This window comes from Rhineura floridana, chromosome 3 (genome assembly GCF_030035675.1).
Source record: "Rhineura floridana isolate rRhiFlo1 chromosome 3, rRhiFlo1.hap2, whole genome shotgun sequence".
Lineage (NCBI taxonomy): Eukaryota > Metazoa > Chordata > Lepidosauria > Squamata > Rhineuridae > Rhineura > Rhineura floridana.
The window spans coordinates 177,994,987-178,016,690 of NC_084482.1; the positions used below are offsets into that span (position 1 = coordinate 177,994,987).

The 21,704-nt window shown below is 40.0% G+C and overlaps 1 protein-coding gene across 2 annotated transcripts in view; it reads left to right on the forward strand.

Moving 5' to 3' along the window:
• Positions 1 to 21,704, forward strand: part of SUCLG2 (succinate-CoA ligase GDP-forming subunit beta) — a 349,371-nt gene that overhangs the window by 323,882 nt on the left and 3,785 nt on the right. Inside the window, exon 10 of one of the 2 annotated variants that reach the window (XM_061618678.1) lies at positions 6,325 to 6,445. The exons of the other annotated variant lie outside the window; for it this stretch is intronic. Within the exon in view, the coding sequence (XP_061474662.1) occupies positions 6,325 to 6,445 (121 nt within the window). The remainder of the gene's footprint in view (positions 1 to 6,324; positions 6,446 to 21,704) is intronic. 2 annotated transcript variants of the gene reach the window in all.

Sequence of the window (21,704 nt, forward strand, 5' to 3'; positions counted from 1 at the left end):
AATAAAACTGTCATTAGGTAAGACTAGTCCAAAGCGGTCGGACTCATTTAGAGATCTGGAGGGTAGTAGATCCATGTCCTCCTTTGAGGTGTCAGTTCCAGTAACTGGGGCGGAGAGTCACAACAGATTCAAGGAAGGGCTAGATTCGAGGGTTACCAACACAGGGGATTGGGAATCCTTTGGAAGTGGTAGAGCCCTTGTGCAGGAAACTGGCTGGTGTTGAAAGGAACACAGGGGGCGAGGTTTCGCCTGGTTTAAAAAATGTCTTTGCACATGGATTCCACGCCTAAGTAAGGAGGACCGTCTAGCCAATATGAGACTAGACGACACCTGGTGTTTAAAGGTGAGAAGGACTGACAGTTTTGTATCAAAACTAGGCAAAAATTCCGCCTTTACAATATCCTCTGATTTGATGAATGTCAGGTTCAGGGAATGTAGAATTTTATAAATGTACCCTTTCTTATTAGCATTAGAGGATCTGGAGCAGGAGATGGGTAGATTTAATAGAGCAATCGAGTTCCGATTATATTTCAAAGACCAAAAGTTCACATCCTCAGAGGGGTGTGGGCCCTTAAAGAGGCCATCCATGGGAGCCCGCCCTTCAGGACTTGAGTTTTCCACAACTGGCTCATGGGCCATGGAAAGGAAAATTTGGGGATGGCAAGACGGATTGTCTTGAGGTTTACGCGAAGAGTCTTGGGGAGGAAAAGGTCGAATGGAGTTTTCCTTTGCCCTTCCGGAATTTAACGATGTTTCTAGTAGTTTAAAAAGCTTCCGAAAATCCATCTTCTTACCTTTAGGGTGTTTATATCCTTTAATGTTTTTGGATTTTTTAACATTCAGGGCCACTTTGGATTTCTGTTTACGTTTGCATTTGTTACCACGGGGAAGGGTTGAACTTGTTCTGATATTGGCGAAATTTTCAGGCTTAATGATTGAAACTATTTTAAAAAAATTCTCCGTGAGGGTCCTTAATAAGCCATTAGTCTCTGAGATAAAATTTTGGATACATACTATTTCCCTCAAAGCAATTGTCAGTTGAGTGTTTAGGCGTAGGTAATCAGGCTGAAGCCGGGTCTGTCTCACATTGTCACTTTCCGACTCCATTGTCTCTGGCGTATAATGGAAAAAAGATAACGGACCCTGGGAACGTTGAAGATTCAGGACTTCAGGATTACCTGTAGCCAAGACAGAAACCCCCAACGGGGTCCCTGAACGCAAATTTAACAGATTTGATGGAAGCTCAGCCTGAGCTATCTCCTGTGCAAGGTTTGAGTTGACTGGTGGGGACGACTCCACATTCATGTGGATATCTCTGAGATCTAGTGACCAGTCTAGCTCAGCACCAGGAGGGGAGGCTGACAAAATGGGATTAGAAATGCAGACTGGCTCCTTTAAATTTAAAACAGCATCTCGATTGTGGGGGCAAGGAGCTTTCTTCTCGGCATTAAATGAAGTGAAGAATTGGGTGATTTTAAGTTGTTTCTCGTCTCCATAAAATCTTCTGAAGCCTCTTCAAGCTGAATAACAAGGTCTCGACACATCTTCCTTGTAAGCACCATGATTTATAGAAGAGAGGCAAGGCTTTCCACCGGGGTGTCTTATCATGCCTTAGGCCATAAATCTTAATACCCTTAATGAGAGGGAGTAGAGTATAGTAAAATAAAACAAAACGATAACAAAAAGAGCAGGTTCAAAACAGGCGACCAACCTTCATAGATAGAGGATAACAGTTGGTAAACTGAATTCAGCACAGAGCAGCGTTAATGAGCTGCAACCAGCTCGGTGGCCATCTTATCAACCTCACATCTTTCCCCAGTTTTTGGTGGTAATTCCTAGGCACAAAAACAAAACAAGTGGACAATCCAAATATTAATATGCAAATAATTTGCATAATATGCAAATTAGCCTGCCCGGATTTGTGGAACTGGAATATGGCAACCCTAGCCCTGGCCACATTTTAACGTTTGCAGAATAGTCTTGCAAATCTTCATTTAATGGTAGTAGTAGCATATTTTGTTGCATATTATAGGGTGAGGAACGATAGCCTTGTTGTGTTGGCATAACCACATTATGGTTCAACTTTTCAAAGAAGCCTGCAAAAGGTTCACGTAACTGGGAATTTGTTATGAAACCTTATCTTGCTGGTTTCCTCTTTTAAAAACTTTGGATGAGCTCTCTACAATTATATCATCTAAAGCCTTAAAAGAAGGGGGGGAATGGGGGGGGATAAGCTTTTTTTAAAAAGGGGGAAAGTTCACAAAATAGAGCCACTGCATGAGAAATAGCTGCTAGTCACTAATCATGTCATATATTGTTCAATAGATGTCTGTGATACTTGTTCAGTCCCATTCCACACAACAATCACAATAAGCAGTAGATAGCACAATCTTATGGAAAGTTTTACATTTTCATAGGTATGAAATACTGTGTTTCTCAGTGCTAGAAGTGCAAATCTCCCTGTAACAGGAGGGCAACCTGTAGGTGCATATCCTAAAACAAATGAGAAAAATATGCAGATTACTAAAATGGAGTGCACTGACAACCTCTTAAGAATCTATTTTCCCAGGGCAATCTTAAATCAAAAGTTCTGGCTGTATTACTAATCACCATTCTCAAAGCTCAGTCTATATACTATCTCTTTTAAAGTGCTTCAATCCATTACCTTTGCATCTTCATCACAGTCTACTGAGGTTCATCATTATTACTATGGTTTTATTCATGGCAAACTGCATCTGAAAGCATCTGCCTTTCTCACAACTATTCAATTTGTGCACTTCTGAGCCTAGAACTCAAAATATTTCAAGGCTTAATAAAACCAAGAGCCCACCAGTCCTTGTTGTCATAGTATAGTGATGCCTGCTGGTCTTTGGAAATCTGAAATATTTTCTTTGATCTAAAGTCCAACTAGAAATACCAGTGATGTTCTCCAAGTTTATTTTTTTTATTTTTATTTATTTATTTATTTATTTATTATTTGATTTATATCCCACCCTTCCTTCTAGCAGGAGCCCAGGGCGGCTCAGTTCATGCTTAGATACGAGTTTTGGGAGCTCACGAAACTCTCCTTAAATAAAATACAAGCTTCACAAATTCCTCCCCAAATTCTTCTCCAGCTCAGATTTTAATCTAAGATGGAAAAGAGTTCCTGCCATGCCTGCACACCTCCCAATACACCTCCCAGCTTCCCTTCAAGATACAGATCCCAGGCTAATTCTCATAAGCCACATTCAGAAAAGAATTTCAGGGGTTTGTTAAAGGCACACAAGTCCCCGCCCTGGGCTTCTACTGGGAGGCAGAGCAGGATATACATCTAATAATTAATTAATTATTCTGTAGCTCAGCTGAAATGACAGCTGGGGAATAAATGCTACCATTCCCTATACAATATAACAGAGCTATGTCACTCCATTACATGACTTAGTGCCTGGGCTCCTACTGGGAGGAAGGGTGGGATATAAATCAAATAAATTAATTAATTAAACATGTACCCCCATTTGTTGTTGAACTCCAACTCCCATCAGTCCCACCCATCATGGTCAATGGTCAGAGGTGATGGAATTTGTAGTCCAACAGCATCTGGAGGGCCATAGGTACTCAATCCCTGCAAGAGGAGAAGATAAAAAGAGAGAAATCTATCCCTTTTTCTCCAGGAGCAAAAGCCACAGTGGCTTTGAGACCTGGGACAGAGAGTGCAGGAAAGTTTTGAAGTCTGATTGGCTCAGAAAATACATCAAGCTGGACTTCCGGGAAGGGTTGCTTTGCCTGTGCTGCCTCTGAGTCGAGCTCTCGTCTCAGAAGAAGCTTTTTCAGCTTTAAAATCAGTCAAAACATTCTTTTTGACTGGTAAAGATTTTCTCCCGGACAGGGAGAAACGTAGAGATTAACCACAAAGCCTGTTTTTGTGGGGAGGACTGGATTTCATTTATTTATGAGAGAAGGTTCAAACTGCAATGCCGGACGGACTTTCATCAAGCTCTAGCTGATTACAGCGACACGTTTATCTTTTCTTCAAAGAAAAACGGACTCTAACAGGCAGATAAGCATCCTTCTTTCTATCTTCTTTTTTCACTTGGTTTAAATTGTTGCAGCAAAAAAGAGATTTGTCAATGAATCAGCTGTGAAGAACTTCTGGGTGAGTTATGGCTTTTCTCTTTCACTCACGAAATTAAGAAGGAAAGAAATCGAAAAAGCTTATATTTGTTTTTATTGCAAAAAGCTGTCCTGGAGGTGCATTCTAAAGATACCAACGGAAGAGGGATTTCTATTTCGAGGAGGGGAAAAAAAAATATTTTTTTTTGAGTCTGTTTCATTTTGACGAATCTGCTTGTTCATGATGCCACTAATTGTTTTGATGTTGGGAACTCAGTTTGTTTTGTATTCCTGAACACATAAAAGATAAGGCAGGCTGTATTGTCTACACTGATGTCAGCAAGCCTGGAATATTAACCCAATTTTGGCTGAAATAATTTTTGTTTCTGTGGTTTTAAGAATGACAACCAGGAAAGTGATTGAGACCATGGAAGAAATTATGTTTCAGAAAATAATGGGTGAGATTGAGATAACGAAACAAACCCTGAGACAGGGTAGACAGGAGATGAAAATTGAATTTAACAAAATGACGCAGGAGCTTAAAGAAATAGGGGATTCTGTGAGAGAGGTGTTTGATGAGATTAGAGATGAGAAAAGAAAAATTAAAGGGAAGCTACAAGCCCTGGAGATTGGAACAAATGTGAAATTGGAAAAAGATTTGGAGTTTATGGATGTTAGAAATAAAGTTTACTGTTTGGAATTCAACGTTGTCTCTGAAGAAATTAATGAAGATTTTGGTGGTAAAGTTATCAATGTCTTGGATAATCTGGACTGGAATGATGTGATGGAGCTTGACATAGAAAAAATCTATGGAGTTGGCTACAGATATGTGACAGTTTAAGAGATGAGCCAGTGCATTTTGTAAAAAAGAAGAACAGAGATATGACTTTGCAGCAATATTTCAGCAACATATTCAGAATTCTTGACTGGAATGATGTGATGAGGCTTGACATAGAAAAAATTTATGGAATTAACTACAAATATGTGACAATGGAAAAACTTTTAAGAGATGGGCCACTGCATTTTGTAAAAAAGAAGAGCAGAGATGTGACTTTACAACAATATTTCAGCAACATATTCAGAATTGATGGCAAGGACATATTTGTGATGGGGGAAATTCCCATCAGACTCTTGTTATATGACTATGGCTATGACAGCAAGATCATCATGGGATACTGATAATGGATGAATGGATACTGAAACCACTGGATTTAACAGGACTATTGAAGATGGAAGATGGAATTAATATTGATAATGGAAGAATGGTTATGGAAATTATTGAACCTAACAGATTTGACGAGATGGATTAATCAATATGTTTATTTGGACTATGGCTATGACAACAAGATTATTATGGGATACAGATAATGGAAGAATGGCTATTGAAATTATTGGGCTTAACAGATTTGAATCAGATGGATTAAGCGACATGTTTATTTGGAGAAAAATTGAAAGATATATTTCTCAAGGAATTGAAACCTCTCTTTGACTTTTTGTGGAAAGAATAAAGTAATGTTTATGAGATTTGATGATTAATTAAGATAACTACTGGAGGAAAGTGATTTTATAATATAATTTTAGAGACAGGATTGTTATATATTGTAGACCTATAACTGATCTGCGACAAATCGGAAGTCAACATTTTATTTTATTGTTTAATTGTTTTTGTTTTGTTTTTTGTCTTTGAAAATTTGAATAAAATTAATGATAAAAAAAAAGAAAATACATCAAGCTATTTTTGGCTTTTAAGGAAATAACTCAAGTTATGTCTAAGCCAATCCAATTCAGGCTGTGAATATTACTGCATAACACCGAGGAATTTGAATTAAGGACATAAGAACTTAAGAAGAGCCTGTTGGATCAGGCCAATGGCCCATCTAGTCCAGCATCCTGTTCTCACAGTGGCCAACCACTTGCCCATGGAAAGCCCACAAGGAGGACCTGAGTGCAAAAGCACTGTCTCCTCCTGCAGTTTCCAGCAACTGGTACTTGGAAGCATGCTACCTCCAATTATGAAGGCAGAGCATAGTCTAGCCCAGAGCATAGAAATTAACTTTTCCAGCACATTTTATGTTAAATCACATAGGCTGCCACTTGCTCAGTTCATATCCATCTATTTCAAATAGTAGCTAGATTTGTTCCATGTAGAGCTTAATCTGAATTTTTACCTTTGACATTTTAAAAGGCACATATTTTGACAAAGTTGACAACATGTAGCTTTTTCTTCCCTAGGTTGAAGTAATTCTGGTCAATATTTTTGGTGGGATTGTCAACTGTGCCATTATAGCCAACGGCATCACCAAAGCCTGCCGAGAGCTTGAACTAAAAGTGCCTCTAGTGGTCAGACTTGAAGGTAAGTTTAAAATCTACAATATTCCTTCACATCGGTTGTTCTTTTTACTAGGGATGTGTATCTACCCAAAGATTTGGTTCAGGGCTTCAGAAAAGACCAAGATTCATTTCAGATGCTATTCAGCTTCCAGTTCAGCTCAGGGTTTGAATCTGAATCCTGATTCGGTAAATTAAGCTTAATACTACCTCCATTCATTATTATGGTGACATAAAAATATTGCTATATCTCATTTCTGTTTGATAGAAGTGGATAAAATTTGCAGGCATATTAGCCTCTCCCGAGTGCCAAATTACTGACAAATAGGTTTATGGATTTTGTGCTGGGTATCTTTGAAATTTAATCCCATCCACTCCCAAAAGAAAAAATAGCATATACCTTTTTTATTTTTTGGCTTCCTGCAGAGAGCAGAAGAAGCCTGCAAGGTCAGACAAAAAGCCCATCTAGTCGAGCATCCTAATCTCACAACAGCCAACCAGATGCCTTTGGGAAGCCTGCAATGAGGACCTGAGTGAAACATCCCACTCCCCACTTGTGATTCCCATCAACTAGTATTCAGAGCTATACTGCCTCCAATAGTGGAGGTAGAACATAGCTATCAAGGCTAGTAGGCATTGATGGCCTTATTCTCCATGAATTTGTCTAATCTTTATAGTGGACATCACTATATCTTGTGAAAAGGGTCCTCATTGTCTTGCAATACATCCCTTTCATTGAGGAAAGATGTCCCCCATTTGAAGATTTCTGATGTTTTACCACTTCTAGATTATTTATGCATACTTTTGGAGCCACTGGAAACAGTATTTTTAGTTACCATCTTAAGAGTGCTGTATTTATAAGCCAAAATCATGTGACACAAACACTCATCCAAAAGCTTCTTAATCATTGGCCAAAATATTGGTGACTGCTCACTGGCAGAATATTGCCAGCATGTTACCCCACTGCTGAAAGAATGGCATTAGCTGCCCATTAGCTAATGGGCCAATTTCAGGGTGTTTTGATGTATAAAACCCCATACAGCTTGGGACCAGGATATCTGAAAAATCGTCTTACCCCTTATATATACCCAGTCAATCACTGCGCTCTTCAAATGAGAGCTTCCCACAAATACCATCTTTTCAGGAAGTCTGTTCCACACAACATAGGAAGCGGACCTTTAGTGTTGTGGCACCTATTCTTTAGAATTCATTCCCATTAAATATTAGACAGGTGCCATTTCTGATATCTTTCTGACTTCTACTGAAGACCTTCCTCTTTCAACAAGCCTTTTAAGTAGAGACCTTATCCCAGTCTGTGTCTGTGTTGGAAATGCTTTTAAAGATTTTTTAAAGATTTTTTTTAAATGATGTTTTAAAAATGTTTTTTAAAGATGTTTTTAAGATGTCTTGTTTTTAAGATGTTTTCAGATGTTTTTAGAGTTTTGTCCCTTGTTTGCCACCCTGGCCTCGAGAGGAAGGGCAGGATAGAAATGAAATAAAGTAGATTTAATTTCTTTAGTATACCCTTGAAGTTGATCCTCCATCCTAGTTTCTTAATCATATTTGCTGCTCTTCTTTGAACTTCCGCCTTGTGATGAGATTAAAATTCATTTGAATTAAGAATGCCATAATTTTTCATGGGGAGAATGAAGTTCACATATACTATAAAATACAGTGGAAAGAATATGATGTTTCATAAGATGGTGAAGAGGGAGCCATTGCATTTTGTGCTTTCCATTTGGTACATTCACCCTAACTTCATGATTATTCCCATTAATCTTAACAAATTTGTGGCCTGGACTTTAAAGAGTCTTTGCCCCCATGCAATGAATTACAAATGTCTTGGTGAATAGAGTTTTAATCGGTCAGATATGTCTTGATTTAGCAGGATTTTCTGGACAAATCTTTGTTCTCAGCTGTATAATAATGACAAGCTGTTTTACCATGGATAAAGAAAGGATTACTTTCCCATTTGAAAATGGTAACTTTATAATTACATGTATTTATTTGCTTGATTAAAAAAAGACAGAGTGAGAGAGAGAGTGCGCTCACCCGCTGAAAAACATTTATTTATTTTTTTAGAAGCCAGAATGAATAGAAGAATCGGGTATTTTGCATTTTAACTTGAAGTAGTTGTTTGTGCTGGGAAAGAGCAGCTCCTTGATAATGTTTTTGTACATTTTTTGTAACAAATAGTTAAAAGTACATTATTAAAGCAGATATGCACTGCTCAAATAGACAGTATTGCAAAATAATGTGCCAAATTTTCCCCCAGTCTGGGGGCACTGGGTTTTATCCAAATAAGTGCTACTTAGAGTAAACCTATTGACATTAATGAACCTAAGTTAGCCACGTTTATTAACTTCAGTGTATCTGCTCAGGATAGCATTAGATACAGCCCACTGTTACTAGTTTTTTACAAGTCTGGGGTCCAGAACTCCATACCTGTACACACACATACACGCATGCCATTCATATCTTCTCATTAATTTAGTGGAGGGAGCAGTTCTGATTGCATACATATCCTTTTATGCAGGCTCACATCTGTTCCCTCCATTTAAATGAATGGGAAAGACAGCATAGATAGAAGAGCTCTTCTGAGGACATCAGGGCTCCCATCTTCTCAATAAACCACTTAATGAATAAACTACAAGTCTCTTTCTCTTCAGATATTGGGGCTTTCGACAGATGTGACTGTATGTGCTGAGGAAGGGACCTATTCATATTAACCCAATGCATGCTGGCACACCAGGATCACACTATCCCACCTCCATTTCTGCCTCACTTCCATACATTGTTGTAATATATACTTATGATAAACATCCACTAATTACAATATGTGGATACCAGATTTCTCCAAAAAATGCTACAAGATGTGACTTTTGAGAAATGATATCCAGCAAACACAAATGCCAGGTGTTCTTCAGCACACACGATGATACATAGTAGCAATGTCCTGGCAAGCTCCATCATTGCCCTGTGCCCAGCCCTTTCACTTCCATGCATTGGAAAGGCAAACATCTGAGATGGAGAGGGTGCTACACTCAGAGAGGTTTCTTGTGCAATTTAGAATCCTGATAGTGAGAGTTTCTGAATCATTTGGGGATCTACCCCAAGTTCAGCAGGCTCCCTGTTGTAGACATCCCCTTCCAACACATGGAAGATGGCAGGACTATGCAGTGAGGATGCAATGGAGGAAGCGGAGCTAACTAATGCATTCCCACTTTCCTCTCATATGATTCTAATGGCATGAATGCCTACATAGGGCCCTCACTGCTTCCCACAGTGCTCAACACAGTGTAGTGCCACCCAAAACTAAATAGGCTATATTTTTATTAACTAATATGTTGTTGTTGTTGTTGTTGTTGTTAAATTTTATTTATACCCTGCCTTTCGGCCAAAGGCCCTCAAGACAGCTTACAAAGAAAAATAAACACAGGTATAAAATACAATAAAAACAATATAATTTACAAAAATTAAATTAAATAACAAATAACAGTATCACAGTATTGTTAATTAAAAGCAGGGAGAGCCCAGGGTTCCAGTCTGAAGAAGTTATTAGTTAAATCGAAAGTACTGGGGAGCCCCAGGTTCAAGTCCCCACTCAGCTTCCTAGATGACCTTGGGACCATCATCTTCCCTCCAGCTAATCAACACTGCAGGGCTGCTTTCTTGTGGGGCGCTTCGTGCTGCAGAAGCTGGAGGCTTGAACGCTTGCAGGGGCGCCTTCCGCTGTGGCTGGGCCTTACCGGGCCCACTGCCCTCGGCCAAGTACTGCTGGTGGTGTTGGTGGTGGTTGTAATAGTAGAGGTGGCGGTGGGGCAGCAAATGCTGCTGCGGGCCAGGCTGCTCCTCCATTGAAAAGCCACGGGGCCTCTGGATGGTGGCGGCGGCCCACAGTCCTCTTGCCTCCCCCTCAGAGTCATCCTGTTGCTGGCTCGCTGCACTGTCCAGGGGGGAAGGATTATAGTGTTAACCTGTTTGAATGGCTTCACGGCTCAGTTGAGGAGCAAGTCAGTCAAATTTCATTGCAGACAAGGATTTTTTCACATCTGGTCTAAGAGATGCCATGAGTTCCTGTAGCCTATCACCCATTCAGCTATATATTATCCATCCAACCAGTTTAACTATTTATTTATTTATTTATTTGCTTTATATCCCACCCTTCCTACCAGCAGGAGCCCAGGGCAGCTCTAGTTCTCCCATGTACTCCGTTCAAAGCAAAGGCTGTCTACCTTGTGCATGTGCAGGGCTGACTCCAAACGGTGGCCAAGTGGGTCCCTGGCTGAGGGCTCCTGGAGCTACAGGGGACCCTGAGGGGACCCTCCGCTCCCTTTTCATGATTTGTGGCAGGATCGCTGCCATGAGCATCCCTGCCATGAGCCAAGATGGCGACAGAGGCTTCAGCCCCTTAGGGAAACCTTGGCCGCCATCTTGGTTAAAGGCAGCGCTGCATGCACAACAGCCAAGAAAGGTAGGTTGACCAAGGGAATTGTGGGGGCTCTGGAACTCTCTATGTGCAGTCCGCAGCAGCGATCCTGCCACGAATTGCAGAAGGTGAGCACCAGGGCCTGGGATAGGCTTGTGCCCAATGGCCCTGGCATGTCTGGGGCCAGCTTTGTGCCAATGGTATATACCATTATAGATACATTTACATGGTCTATCTCGTGCTTATTTCCTGTTTTGTATTACTGACTTCACAGCATCTTACATAACAAGTTGCTATGCTTTTCTTCTCTTTTCCCCCACTCCCCATGGATTTGCAATAAACCTTTGGGGACCTGCTCATATATTCAAGATATTTCTCTGAACCGGCTGTTATGTTTTGGTTTGAGAAATGAAGAATTACAGACATTTGCTGCATCCTTCATCTTCAGGTGCAAGTGTGCCACACACCCTTGCCATCTAAAAAGAACATGGAAAACAGCCCATCAGTGGACCAAATTTGTTTGGAGTCCAGCTCTTTATCACATTTAATAAAATGGTTCATCCGTTTGCCCCATTGTGCAATAGTTAAAATTTGAGTGAAATCGTCCCTGTTATCTAGAGGTACTGGAGTAAACTGGAGTAAGACAATATAAACATCTCTTCAAATCCCATGCCTTTTCTCTGTACAGCAGCTTGCTTCAGTGCAAGTGAAGTGCAGATTATTTTGATAGCATTGCATCAAAACTGTTGTTTACAGTTCTCTAACACCATCCAGTGGCAGGAGGTTAATGCTGGTTTAGTTCAGAGGGGGATTTCTTCCCCTTAGAAAAAAAGATATTTTGTTTCCTTTAAAGCCTGTTTCTTGAGCTTTCTAGGTTTAAAATGTTTCAGCCCACTGCTTTCTGGTGATACTCTTTTTCAAGTATCAAAATAAGCAAGGTTTATCAAATTCCACTTATTTTGTGTGTGTGTGATGAGGAGCAAAATCAATTAGGTTTCAGCAAAATTAGCTGTTTTAGCTCATAGACCATTTTTAGGTCATTCTTACGTTTTTGCTTTTTGACATCCTCAAATGTCTGTTTTACTTTTAATAATCGTTGCTATGTTAAATGCTGTATGTCATTAGTTCTGTACATAGTTAATGTACTGGCTGTATATATTTTGCTCATTTCCTTTCATTGCAGCAAGAAAGTTTTTATTCAAGCAGCTGTTTAGTGCAGCTGATATCTGTGAGATACCCATTCCTGGTTATATTCCTCAGGAAAACACTTGACTGTGTTCAAAACAAATTCTCTCTTTTTTGCATGGGAACATTTTATTCACTCACATTGATACTATTGGCAGTCCTTTGCAGAGTTTTATGCAACTTTCAAGGGGGGGGGATCAAAATAAAAACACCAGAGAGGAGTATTTTGAAAAAATGGTTTGGCTAAAACAAACTGCTGATTAGTCCTTGTCATTCATGAGATTCTTTGTTACTTTCCCTTTCATTCATTTTTAAATGACCCTATAGAAAACTAAATGTTTTCTGTAAAAACCTGTATTTACCTTATAATCTAATATTTTGTACTACTCTATCTACTTACACCACCAGTACAGTGATTGTGTCTAGCCATGAATTTCAGTTCCAGTAAAGAGAACTTCTGCTTTCTACAAAGATGCCATCCATATTGGCCTCCTTGCCCATTCTATAGGCAGTGAACTTTCTAGAATATGTCTACCCTAGCATGCCACTATCATAGTTTCAGCACATTTTTCAGATAATTGCTGCACACAAATTGAACAAGACATAAAAAGAGACCTGCTGGATCAGGTCAAAGGCCCATCTAGTCCAGCACTCTGTTCTCAGTGATCAACCAGATGCCCATGGAAAGGCATGTGTGAGCACTGCTGTTCCAGATAAAGAGGGGCAAGGGATAAATTCACTCTCCAACTTGCCAACTTTTGAAATATACTCTTATATAAGGGTCAAAACTGTCATTTATCTCTGTCCACTCTGTTGTTTTAGTTATATATTCACTAATACGCAAAAAACCTTGCGGTTTAAGAATGTACTTATAGCCCACAGATATTTCTACGAAACTTTAAAAAGCAGGGAAATTGGGCAGCTATAGTGAATGCGCCAGGGGAGCAGGAGACCTGACCTCCTCTCTGAGATATTGTACTGCCCTACAAAGTTGTCAAAATGCAAACACAATTTGGGTTGGTCTTTCACAGTCCAATCCACTTGCTGTGTAGCTTGGAAGAATTTGGTAACATGTGCCTCTGAGCATATGGTGAGTAGTGGCAATACCTGCCATCTCCAAAGATGGAGAATTATATTTTTGTATGTTTGTTGGTGTTCTTCTTACTTTGCTTCTTTCCTGTGTTACTAATGTTTCTACAGAGAATTTAAACCAGAAAATTTTCCCCCTCCTTATTCATCCTAGAAATCTGTGTCAAATGTATTTTTATTAATTTCAAAGCCTTTTTATTGGTCATTGTCATGGATGGTGAAGACAGCCTTTTGTGTTTTATATTGGAGGTTATGTTCTATTTCTATTCTGGGTGCATTAACAGTTGAATCTGAAACTGCAGTTTGATGTAAAATCAGACTGATCACAATATGTTGCTACTTCAGCAATGACTCTAGCTGTTGGAAAAAAGAGGATGCATGTTTTCAGCCTGCTATGTTTAAACCACTTTATCTAAGGCAAGGTGTTCACGATCAATTAAAAACATAGAGCACATCTAGAATTTTGCTAGAATATATTTCACCTTCCACTGTCTTATCTTGTGCAAATTGAGATACTTCTGAGGTCCACTGGAGACTATTTTGCAGAAGTCAGTGCCATTATTCCACAATTATGTTTGGAGTTTTTTTAGTATAAATTTTGCAAAGTGTCGCTGTACTTCACATATTCATAGAAACAAAAAGCAAAAGAAAATGATTTCCTATAGGAAACTTCACTAAAATTGCAAAGTAAATCAGACATATTTAAAGTGACCATCTCAACTATATCAACTGTCTGAATAATGTTGCTTCCTCCCGGCTAAAACAAGATCAGCACAGGACATATCTTCTTTCTATTATTTGGGCTGATTACAGGTGTTGCCACCACTCACCATATGCTCAGAGGCACATGTTACCAAATTCTTCCAAGCTACACAGCAAGTGGATTGGACTGTGAAAGACCAATCCAAATTGTGTTTGCATTTTGACAACTTTGTAGGGCAGTACAATATCTCAGAGAGGAGTTCAGGTCTCCTGCTCCCCTGGCGCATTCACTATAGCTGCCCAATTTCCCTGCTTTTTAAAGTTTGGTAGAAATATCTGTGGGCTATAGGTACATTCTTAAACCGCAAGGTTTTTTGCATATTAGTGAATTTCTTTGCTTTCTAATCTGGGAGATAAGAATTGGGATCCTGCGCAAGTTTGCTGAGAATGGATTGATCATTTGCATGCTTATTGAGTTAAGTGGGATTTACACACACACACACACACACACACACGGCAATCATGCTTAGGATAGGTGAAACTGACCACAGGGGATGGGGAAGGGAGGAGGGGGAGGAGGGAGGGGTGGAAAAGCAGAAGGGAGGACTGGGATAGGAGCAGGCAGGAGGGGGAGGGGAGAAGAAGGACAGATGTGGTCATTTGCATGTTTATTGAGTTCAGTGGGATTTACTCCCGTGCAATCATGCTTAGGATAGGTAAAACTGACCGGGGGGGAGGGATGGAGGGCTGGAGTGGGCAGGGGAGGCAGAAGAAGGAAGAGGGGAGGGGAGGGGAGGGGAGGAGAAAGGGAGAGGAAAGGGGAAGGAGGGAAAAGGTAGGTCTGATCATTTGTATGATTATTGAGTTGAATCGGATATACTCCTATACAATCATGATTAGGATAGGTAAAACTGACCAGGCTAGGCCTGGCAACCAAGATGTCTTGGGAAGGGAGAATTCTACCTTGTGGTTTTTCCCATTACATTGTTGCAAGAACACCTGTACTTGGCTGACTTTTCTCTTCTACTAAAGATACAGGATCAGTCTCAGGCCCTGAACCTGGCAACCCTACCTCCCACCCAAATTTAAAACAAAGCTGTCCCTGGCCACATCCACACCAGGCCTCTATTACACTTTGGACAATCATTATTTATTTATCTATTTATTTAGTGTATTTATATACCGCCCCATAGCCGAAGCTCTCTGGGCGATTTACAATAACTAAAAACAATAAAAAGAAATATACAAATTTAAAAACACATCTTTTAAAAACAATTTAAAAGAATTTATCATGGCTTCTCTCAAAGCCATGGCTCAAAGCCAATCATGGCTTCTCTCAAAGAATCCTGGGAAGTGTAGTTAGTGAAGGGTGCTGAGAGTTGCTAGGAGACACCCTGTTCCTCTCACAGACCTTCAATCAGAGTGGCTGACTGTTAACCATTCTCTTGGGAATAGGAGTCTCCTCTCAGCACCCTTCACAAACTACACTTCTCAGGATTCTTTGAGGGAAGCCATGACTGTCTCAAGTGAAATCAAGTCTGGTGTGGGTGTGGCCCTCTAATTAGCCAAGCCCAGCAGCTGTGAGGCTTTTAGAACACTGACAGTTGGTCCTTACTGAGCATGCCCCGCGTTATAATAGGCTTCCAGCCAAAATTTCCTAAATTAATTAAAGATCAACAAGGCATTTTTTTAACTTTTAAACTGCAGTAGATGAAGGTCAGAGTATGGAGCAAGGTCAGTATTAGGATTACAGGTACTCTGTGAACATGGCTGATTTTTAATGAATTTCAACAGATTATGAGAACTCTGGCAGAAAAAAGTCCAAAAGGGCTCTGAGGTTTTTCTCTCTCTTTTTAGACTTTGAACTCTCGATTCTCTCTGACTGTTTTGTGTATCGCCATGAAAATTGACAGGGTTGTTAAGCAAGCGTTTCTGAGTTCAGAACTATAAGTTTTGTAAGGTTTGTTTTGAAATGAGCTTATGGGAAGCATCAGAATGGCATGCGGGGTTATTTTCCATCTAACATTGCGGAATGTGAAAAATCCATGCTGGCTATAGTATACAGCCACTCTTGTGGCTGTATAATAAGGGCTGAATCTAACGAAGTCATTGCACAAACAGTACAACTTCCATTCGCGCAACAGAAATCCCCTCTTTCTCCTGCACCATTGCCAAATCTGCTCTGGAAGGTTGGGGTGTTTGGAGAAATGTGAGATATATTTAGATTCATTTAGGTTTGTGTTGTAGAATATATGCATTCCTGTGAGTGCCATGAGGCCTTATGTTACATTGTTATAAGCCTCCTTAGCAGTAGTTGCTGGTGACAGGTTCTGAGGGGATAGAGCCACGATCACGTTAAGATTTTATTAGATGTGGCCTGGATCAGATAAATTAATTCTGGTTGGTCTGGGGGACAGCCGACTCTGATTGGCTGGTGGTTCCAGTCAGTTGGGAGTTAATTATCAGTTGGAGGAAGTCAGTTGAGATAAGAGAGTTGGTTCATGAGGGCAGTGAGAAATAGGACCAGTCTTAAGCTGAGAAGAAAACTGAGGCCTGGATATTTATACCCAGGGTGTTATTAGTACTTTTCTATTGAAGATCAGGGTAAGAAAGCTGGTGACTGAGTTGGGCTGAGAGGCTGCCCTGTGAAAAGGCCTTACCAGAGGGAAGTGACACAAGTGGGGTTTTAAAGTTGGCTAAACTGTTCAAACAGCCGGGAGCACAACCAGATGAGCTTGGGTACAGAGGTAGATTGCTCCCAGTAGCTGGACTGGGCTGTGGGAGTATTTGGCTGGGGTGGAAATTTAGGGAAATTGGCCTGAGGTAAAAGCCACTTAGAGGCTGGTGTCAGTGTGGTGTTTCTTGAGTCTTTAGAAACTGTCAGCAAGCACCCTTAAAGTCCCAGCATCAGTATCAGCATTCCCTTGTGTAAATAGTATCCATTTAATAAACCTATCATCTCCGTTTAAGGTTTAACCTGTCTCTAGTATTGGTCTCCATCTCACACCTAAAGCTATTTGATGAGAATTAGTAGAAGCACCATATTAAGGAAGCCTGTGTTTATACATAGTGAAGCTGGGAGGAGCCCAGGAGCCCTGACCGTGGGAAACCCAGAGCAATTTGGGGATGGTGCAGGGACACTTAATGGGAGGAGACTGAGGGGAAGTTCCATTGTGCAAGTGGAATATGACTTAGTTGGATACAAGCCCAGGTGTCTCTTACCCTCTTAATGTTGCTCTCCTACATATTTTTAAAATGCCATCTATGTAGCAGTAAGCATACTTTCTTTATGGTTAACGACTAAAAGATGTAATTAGAGAAAAGCAGCTAATATAATTCACTGTCTTTAAGGAAGAACTCAATAACCTTCTGTAAAGCATTTTGACATGGCAAATGAACAAGGAATTTGGTTTAGGGAAGGTTGCCGAGTAGAATGGGAGCAGGGCTCTTGTATGGTTTTAGATGTTCTGACTTGATATTTCATGATGAAGGTAGCATGTGTTCTGCCAGTAGGGCAGAGATTCTTTCAAGGATTCAGATAGTGCATTATTTATTTATTTATTTATTTATTATACTTGTATACCGTCCCATAGCTGAAGCTCTGTGGATGGTTTACAGTAACTAAGTTAACAGCTTTATTCATAGGATGAGGGCAAAAAGGACAAAGCAAAGCAAAAGCAGATGATATTACAGCACTTTTAGTTACTGGAGAATCCCTTCTATGTTTTAAGCAACAGTGCCACACCCCTGATAGTTAGAACACATCCTCCTCCTGCAGTGGGATCTCACTGAGCAGGGGGCACTATCAAATCTTATATACTGTTCTACTATGCTATTCAAGCTGAGTCACCGTTATTTACATTACATTCTCCTGGTCTTGACAGTATTCCTGCTAGGCCATAGGCTAACTTCAGAGTGGCTGCTAGCCAATAAAGGTAACTGGATGCTTCTGTGCTAGTCTTGTGTACATAGGATACTTGGTAACTGATCTTAAACCCCCCCATCCCCACCCCATATACACTCTGTGTGTGTGTGTGTGTGTGTGTGTGTATCTTTAACCTGCAGCCCCTCTTGCTGCATCTCCTGACATCCTGCATTCTCACACAGCCTTAATTCAGTGGCACAGCTACATATAAAAGCATATCATTAAGCAGATTCAGGCCCCTACATAGGCCTCAAATAGGGCACTAAACAGGAAATTGCTGGACTCCACCAGTCTCCTCAAAATACAGTATTCTCTGTGCATTATCCAAAACAGTATGTTCAAAAGTTTCAGACTTGTAATACACTAGGGGAATAACATCAGAGTGATCTTGCAGTGGCATTTCCCTGAAGAGAGTTTCAGCAACGATGTACAATATGTTGTGGATTGCAGCCGTACTCCTCAGTGTTAAGGCCTGGTTGTATCAGCAAATATTGCTCAGGATGGAATATGGTGACCACTATGTTAGCACAACACCACAAGTCATGAGACAACCCCAGGGTTATAAGAACCCAACATAATGGGTTCAAATTACAAGAAAGAAGATTTTGAGTAAACAGTGGGGGAACTGATGGTACAACCTTTTAACACTGGAACAAACTGTCTTGGAAGGTGGTAGAATCTTCCTTGTTAGAGGTTTATAAGCAGAGATGGATGGTCACCTATAAGGGATGCTGTATTTCCTACATTGGCAGGGGATTGGACTAGATGACCACTGAGATACTTTGCAAGTCTGATTCTGTGATACTGCATTCTTTCACCTTGATATATTTAGGATCCAGATGCAATTCCATTTCAAAGCTTGCTTCAGTAATTTGGGGGAGAGCATTTCCACCTTATGTTGAATGTATTTGGAAAGTCTTTTTCTCTCAAAGCAGTCTGTTCATACAGTGAAAAGAACAGGTGATCTGGGAGTTTCATGGCTCTCAGCTGCAGTAGCTTCTGTGATTTTCAGTGTTCTGAGTGCTCCAACAAGACAGGTTATAGAAATTTGTGTACTGCAGGCCTATAAGCTACTCATGCATGGCTCTTTTGCACAAGTGAATTACTTTGCTTTGTGAGTGAGAAGATCACATAAGAGTTTATGTGAACTGATGATAAAAGTCAGTATACTGCAAGAAGAATCCTGTACTGTTGATACAAAATTGAGCAAAAGAGATATCAAGAGCAAGAAAATAAAATCTTAAAATTCCTCTGAAAAAGTATTAAAAGAATTTGGCATACCCACCCAAATTAAAATTATCTTGATGTAGTTTGGAAGTTTAAATTGGTTCAGCATCTTATCCCATTTAAAAATTCCCTATTGTCGTCCTGAACTGACCTGATTATAATTTATCTTCACAGTCTATGGAAATGCACTGGCATATTCATGAGCATATGCAGTAGTCTCCAGAATGACTAACATCCTTCTGCTCTCATTTAGGATTATCTCCGATTAAAGGGCTGAAGCAGCACAAATTGTTAAATATTGAGATGACATTAATTACATTCTAGTGGCAAAGGAAGAGGGAGTTAAGGTCAAAATTGTGTTTGTCTTTTGGAAGCTGCTTTGGGACTACATTATGTGTGCAGAAAGAAAACCGTGCAGAAGGAAGCTTCAAGCACTGCAGAATGCTAGTTTTTCCAGAGATTTGCCAATGATCAAAAAAGTGGCCCAGATCTCCTCTTGTTTTCAAGAAGCTTTAGTGACCTTATTTCTTTGTTCTTCAGCATACCATGCATAACCAAAATAAGACTTATGTACCATTCTCCAGATACAGGCATTGCATGCCAAAATTCATGTTTTCTTTTAAAATGTAACATCCCAAGTGGCTTTTAACAAGGACTAGTCTGAAGTAGTCTGGTTGCATTTTAAGATTCCACAGGACCCCACTACATACTCAGAGTTTTGTGCAAGCTAGACTATCCCACTCTTTTTAATTACAAAGAACACAATTAATGGCAAGAACTTTTTATAGCAATTAATCATAAAGGTAAATCCCTGCTCATGCACAATCCCAGTGGCTTTCTCTTGCATGCTTCCCCTCCCTCTCACACAGGGGAGGAGCAGTTCACAAGTGTTCAGTTTCCCTTACCCATAGTTTGTCATGCTGTCCAGTGCAACGATTGGTTAATACTATGGTTAGTTTCAAACAAGCATATTTCAAACCATGGGTTATGAAACTGGCTTGTTTTAAACAAACCATAGTTAATGTTAACCAAAATTCCCAGTTTGTACAATATGGGAAGCCACTGTTAACTAAAAGCAGCCACATAGAAGGAAAGGGTAGGGGGAAGAGCATGTGAAGTGCAAGGAGAGCTCAGCTCATTCATGTTGTGCTAAACTATGATTTAACCGGTGAACACGTAGACATTGTTGGACTACAACTCCCATCATTCCTGCTCATTGACCATGTTGACTGGGAATTGGAGTTCAACAACATCTGAAGAGCACACAGGTCATTCAGCCCTGATTTAACTGTTAAGCTTCAATACGACAGTTGAATGCAGCAATTATATGCCTGGGAACAGCTGGATTATACAGATGGACCTGTGTTTTGTCCTCTGACAACTTTGTGAGAATGCTAGGTGGGTTCAAACCACTAATATGTGATAGCAGGTGCCTCTTCATCATATTCTTGAAAAAGTTTTCAGACTAGACATTCTGCACTTTGGTACCAATTAAATAGTGTCTTTTCCCTACTGGACATGTCTTCTCAATTCTCCTTTGCACATCACAATCCAGCTGCTCTGATTAGAGATAAGATATTAGATATTAGAGATAAACGAGATGTATCAAGATCATCTTTTCATGGCTTTATAGAGTGTGCAGATCCATTAAGGATGTTACAGTAATAAGAAGCATTGCAAATTTAGTGATACTATTTTGATCAAAGAAACCAGCTAAACCTGTCACAGGGCAGAAACAGTGGGTGGTAAGTGATAAATGTAATTTTTTTTCATTGGCTTTGTTGCTTACAGTTTGAGGTTTAGTAAACACTATTGAACCAGCCTTCCTGCAATTGAGATGGAGAGATTTTACTTGCTGTTGCAACTGGGAAGGTATCGAATCTTAAAGTTAAAGATCAATGTTCTCACTCACGTGCAGTTTGAGGAAAACATCCATCTACCACAATTAACATAATTCTGTAGCTCTCTGGTTAATGATAACTTACTGGGCATGTGAAAATGTCATTTCATCCAATCCAATAACAGGTGTTGGGAGTGTGGTTACTTAACAGATGGGCAGGGCTCTGCTTATTTTGTGTTCCAATGTAGAAACTGAAGTCTCATAGAGACTTCTTAAAAATCAACATTGAATACAAATAAGACTCTAGACCAGCCTTCTCCAAGTTGATATCCCCTGGATATTCTGGACTACAGTTCCTGTCATCCCTGACCATTGGCTACGCTAACTGGAGGTGATGGGAGTTGTAGCCCAAAACATCTGAAGGGCAGCAGGTTGGTGATACAATGGCTGTTTTAAAAAAAACCCTTTATAGTCTATAGGTTGTTTTATTTGATTCTATTTCATTCCAATTTCCTGTCCCCAATTTTATGAAAATTGGCTTTTGATGGTCAGGGATTAAGAAGGATATATGGTAAGATCATTACTATTAGGGATCTATACGCTTAACATATTATTACTCATCAAAAGTATAGTGCTAACAGAGAACAGGAAGGTTTTAAAATTTCATTTATAAATCCCACGAACAAATTTTGGGAATTTAAATCATAAGTAGAGTAGAAGCTTGTGTAGTATAGTGGCTGAGAAACTGAGCTCTCTCAAATCTCTGGTTTAAAACTTGCCTCTATCAGAAGTGGCCTTAGCAAACCACTATCTCTCAGACACACAAACACACACCCTCCAATCTGAGATATGAGGATAATACTGATCTACTTTACAGAGTTGTAAGA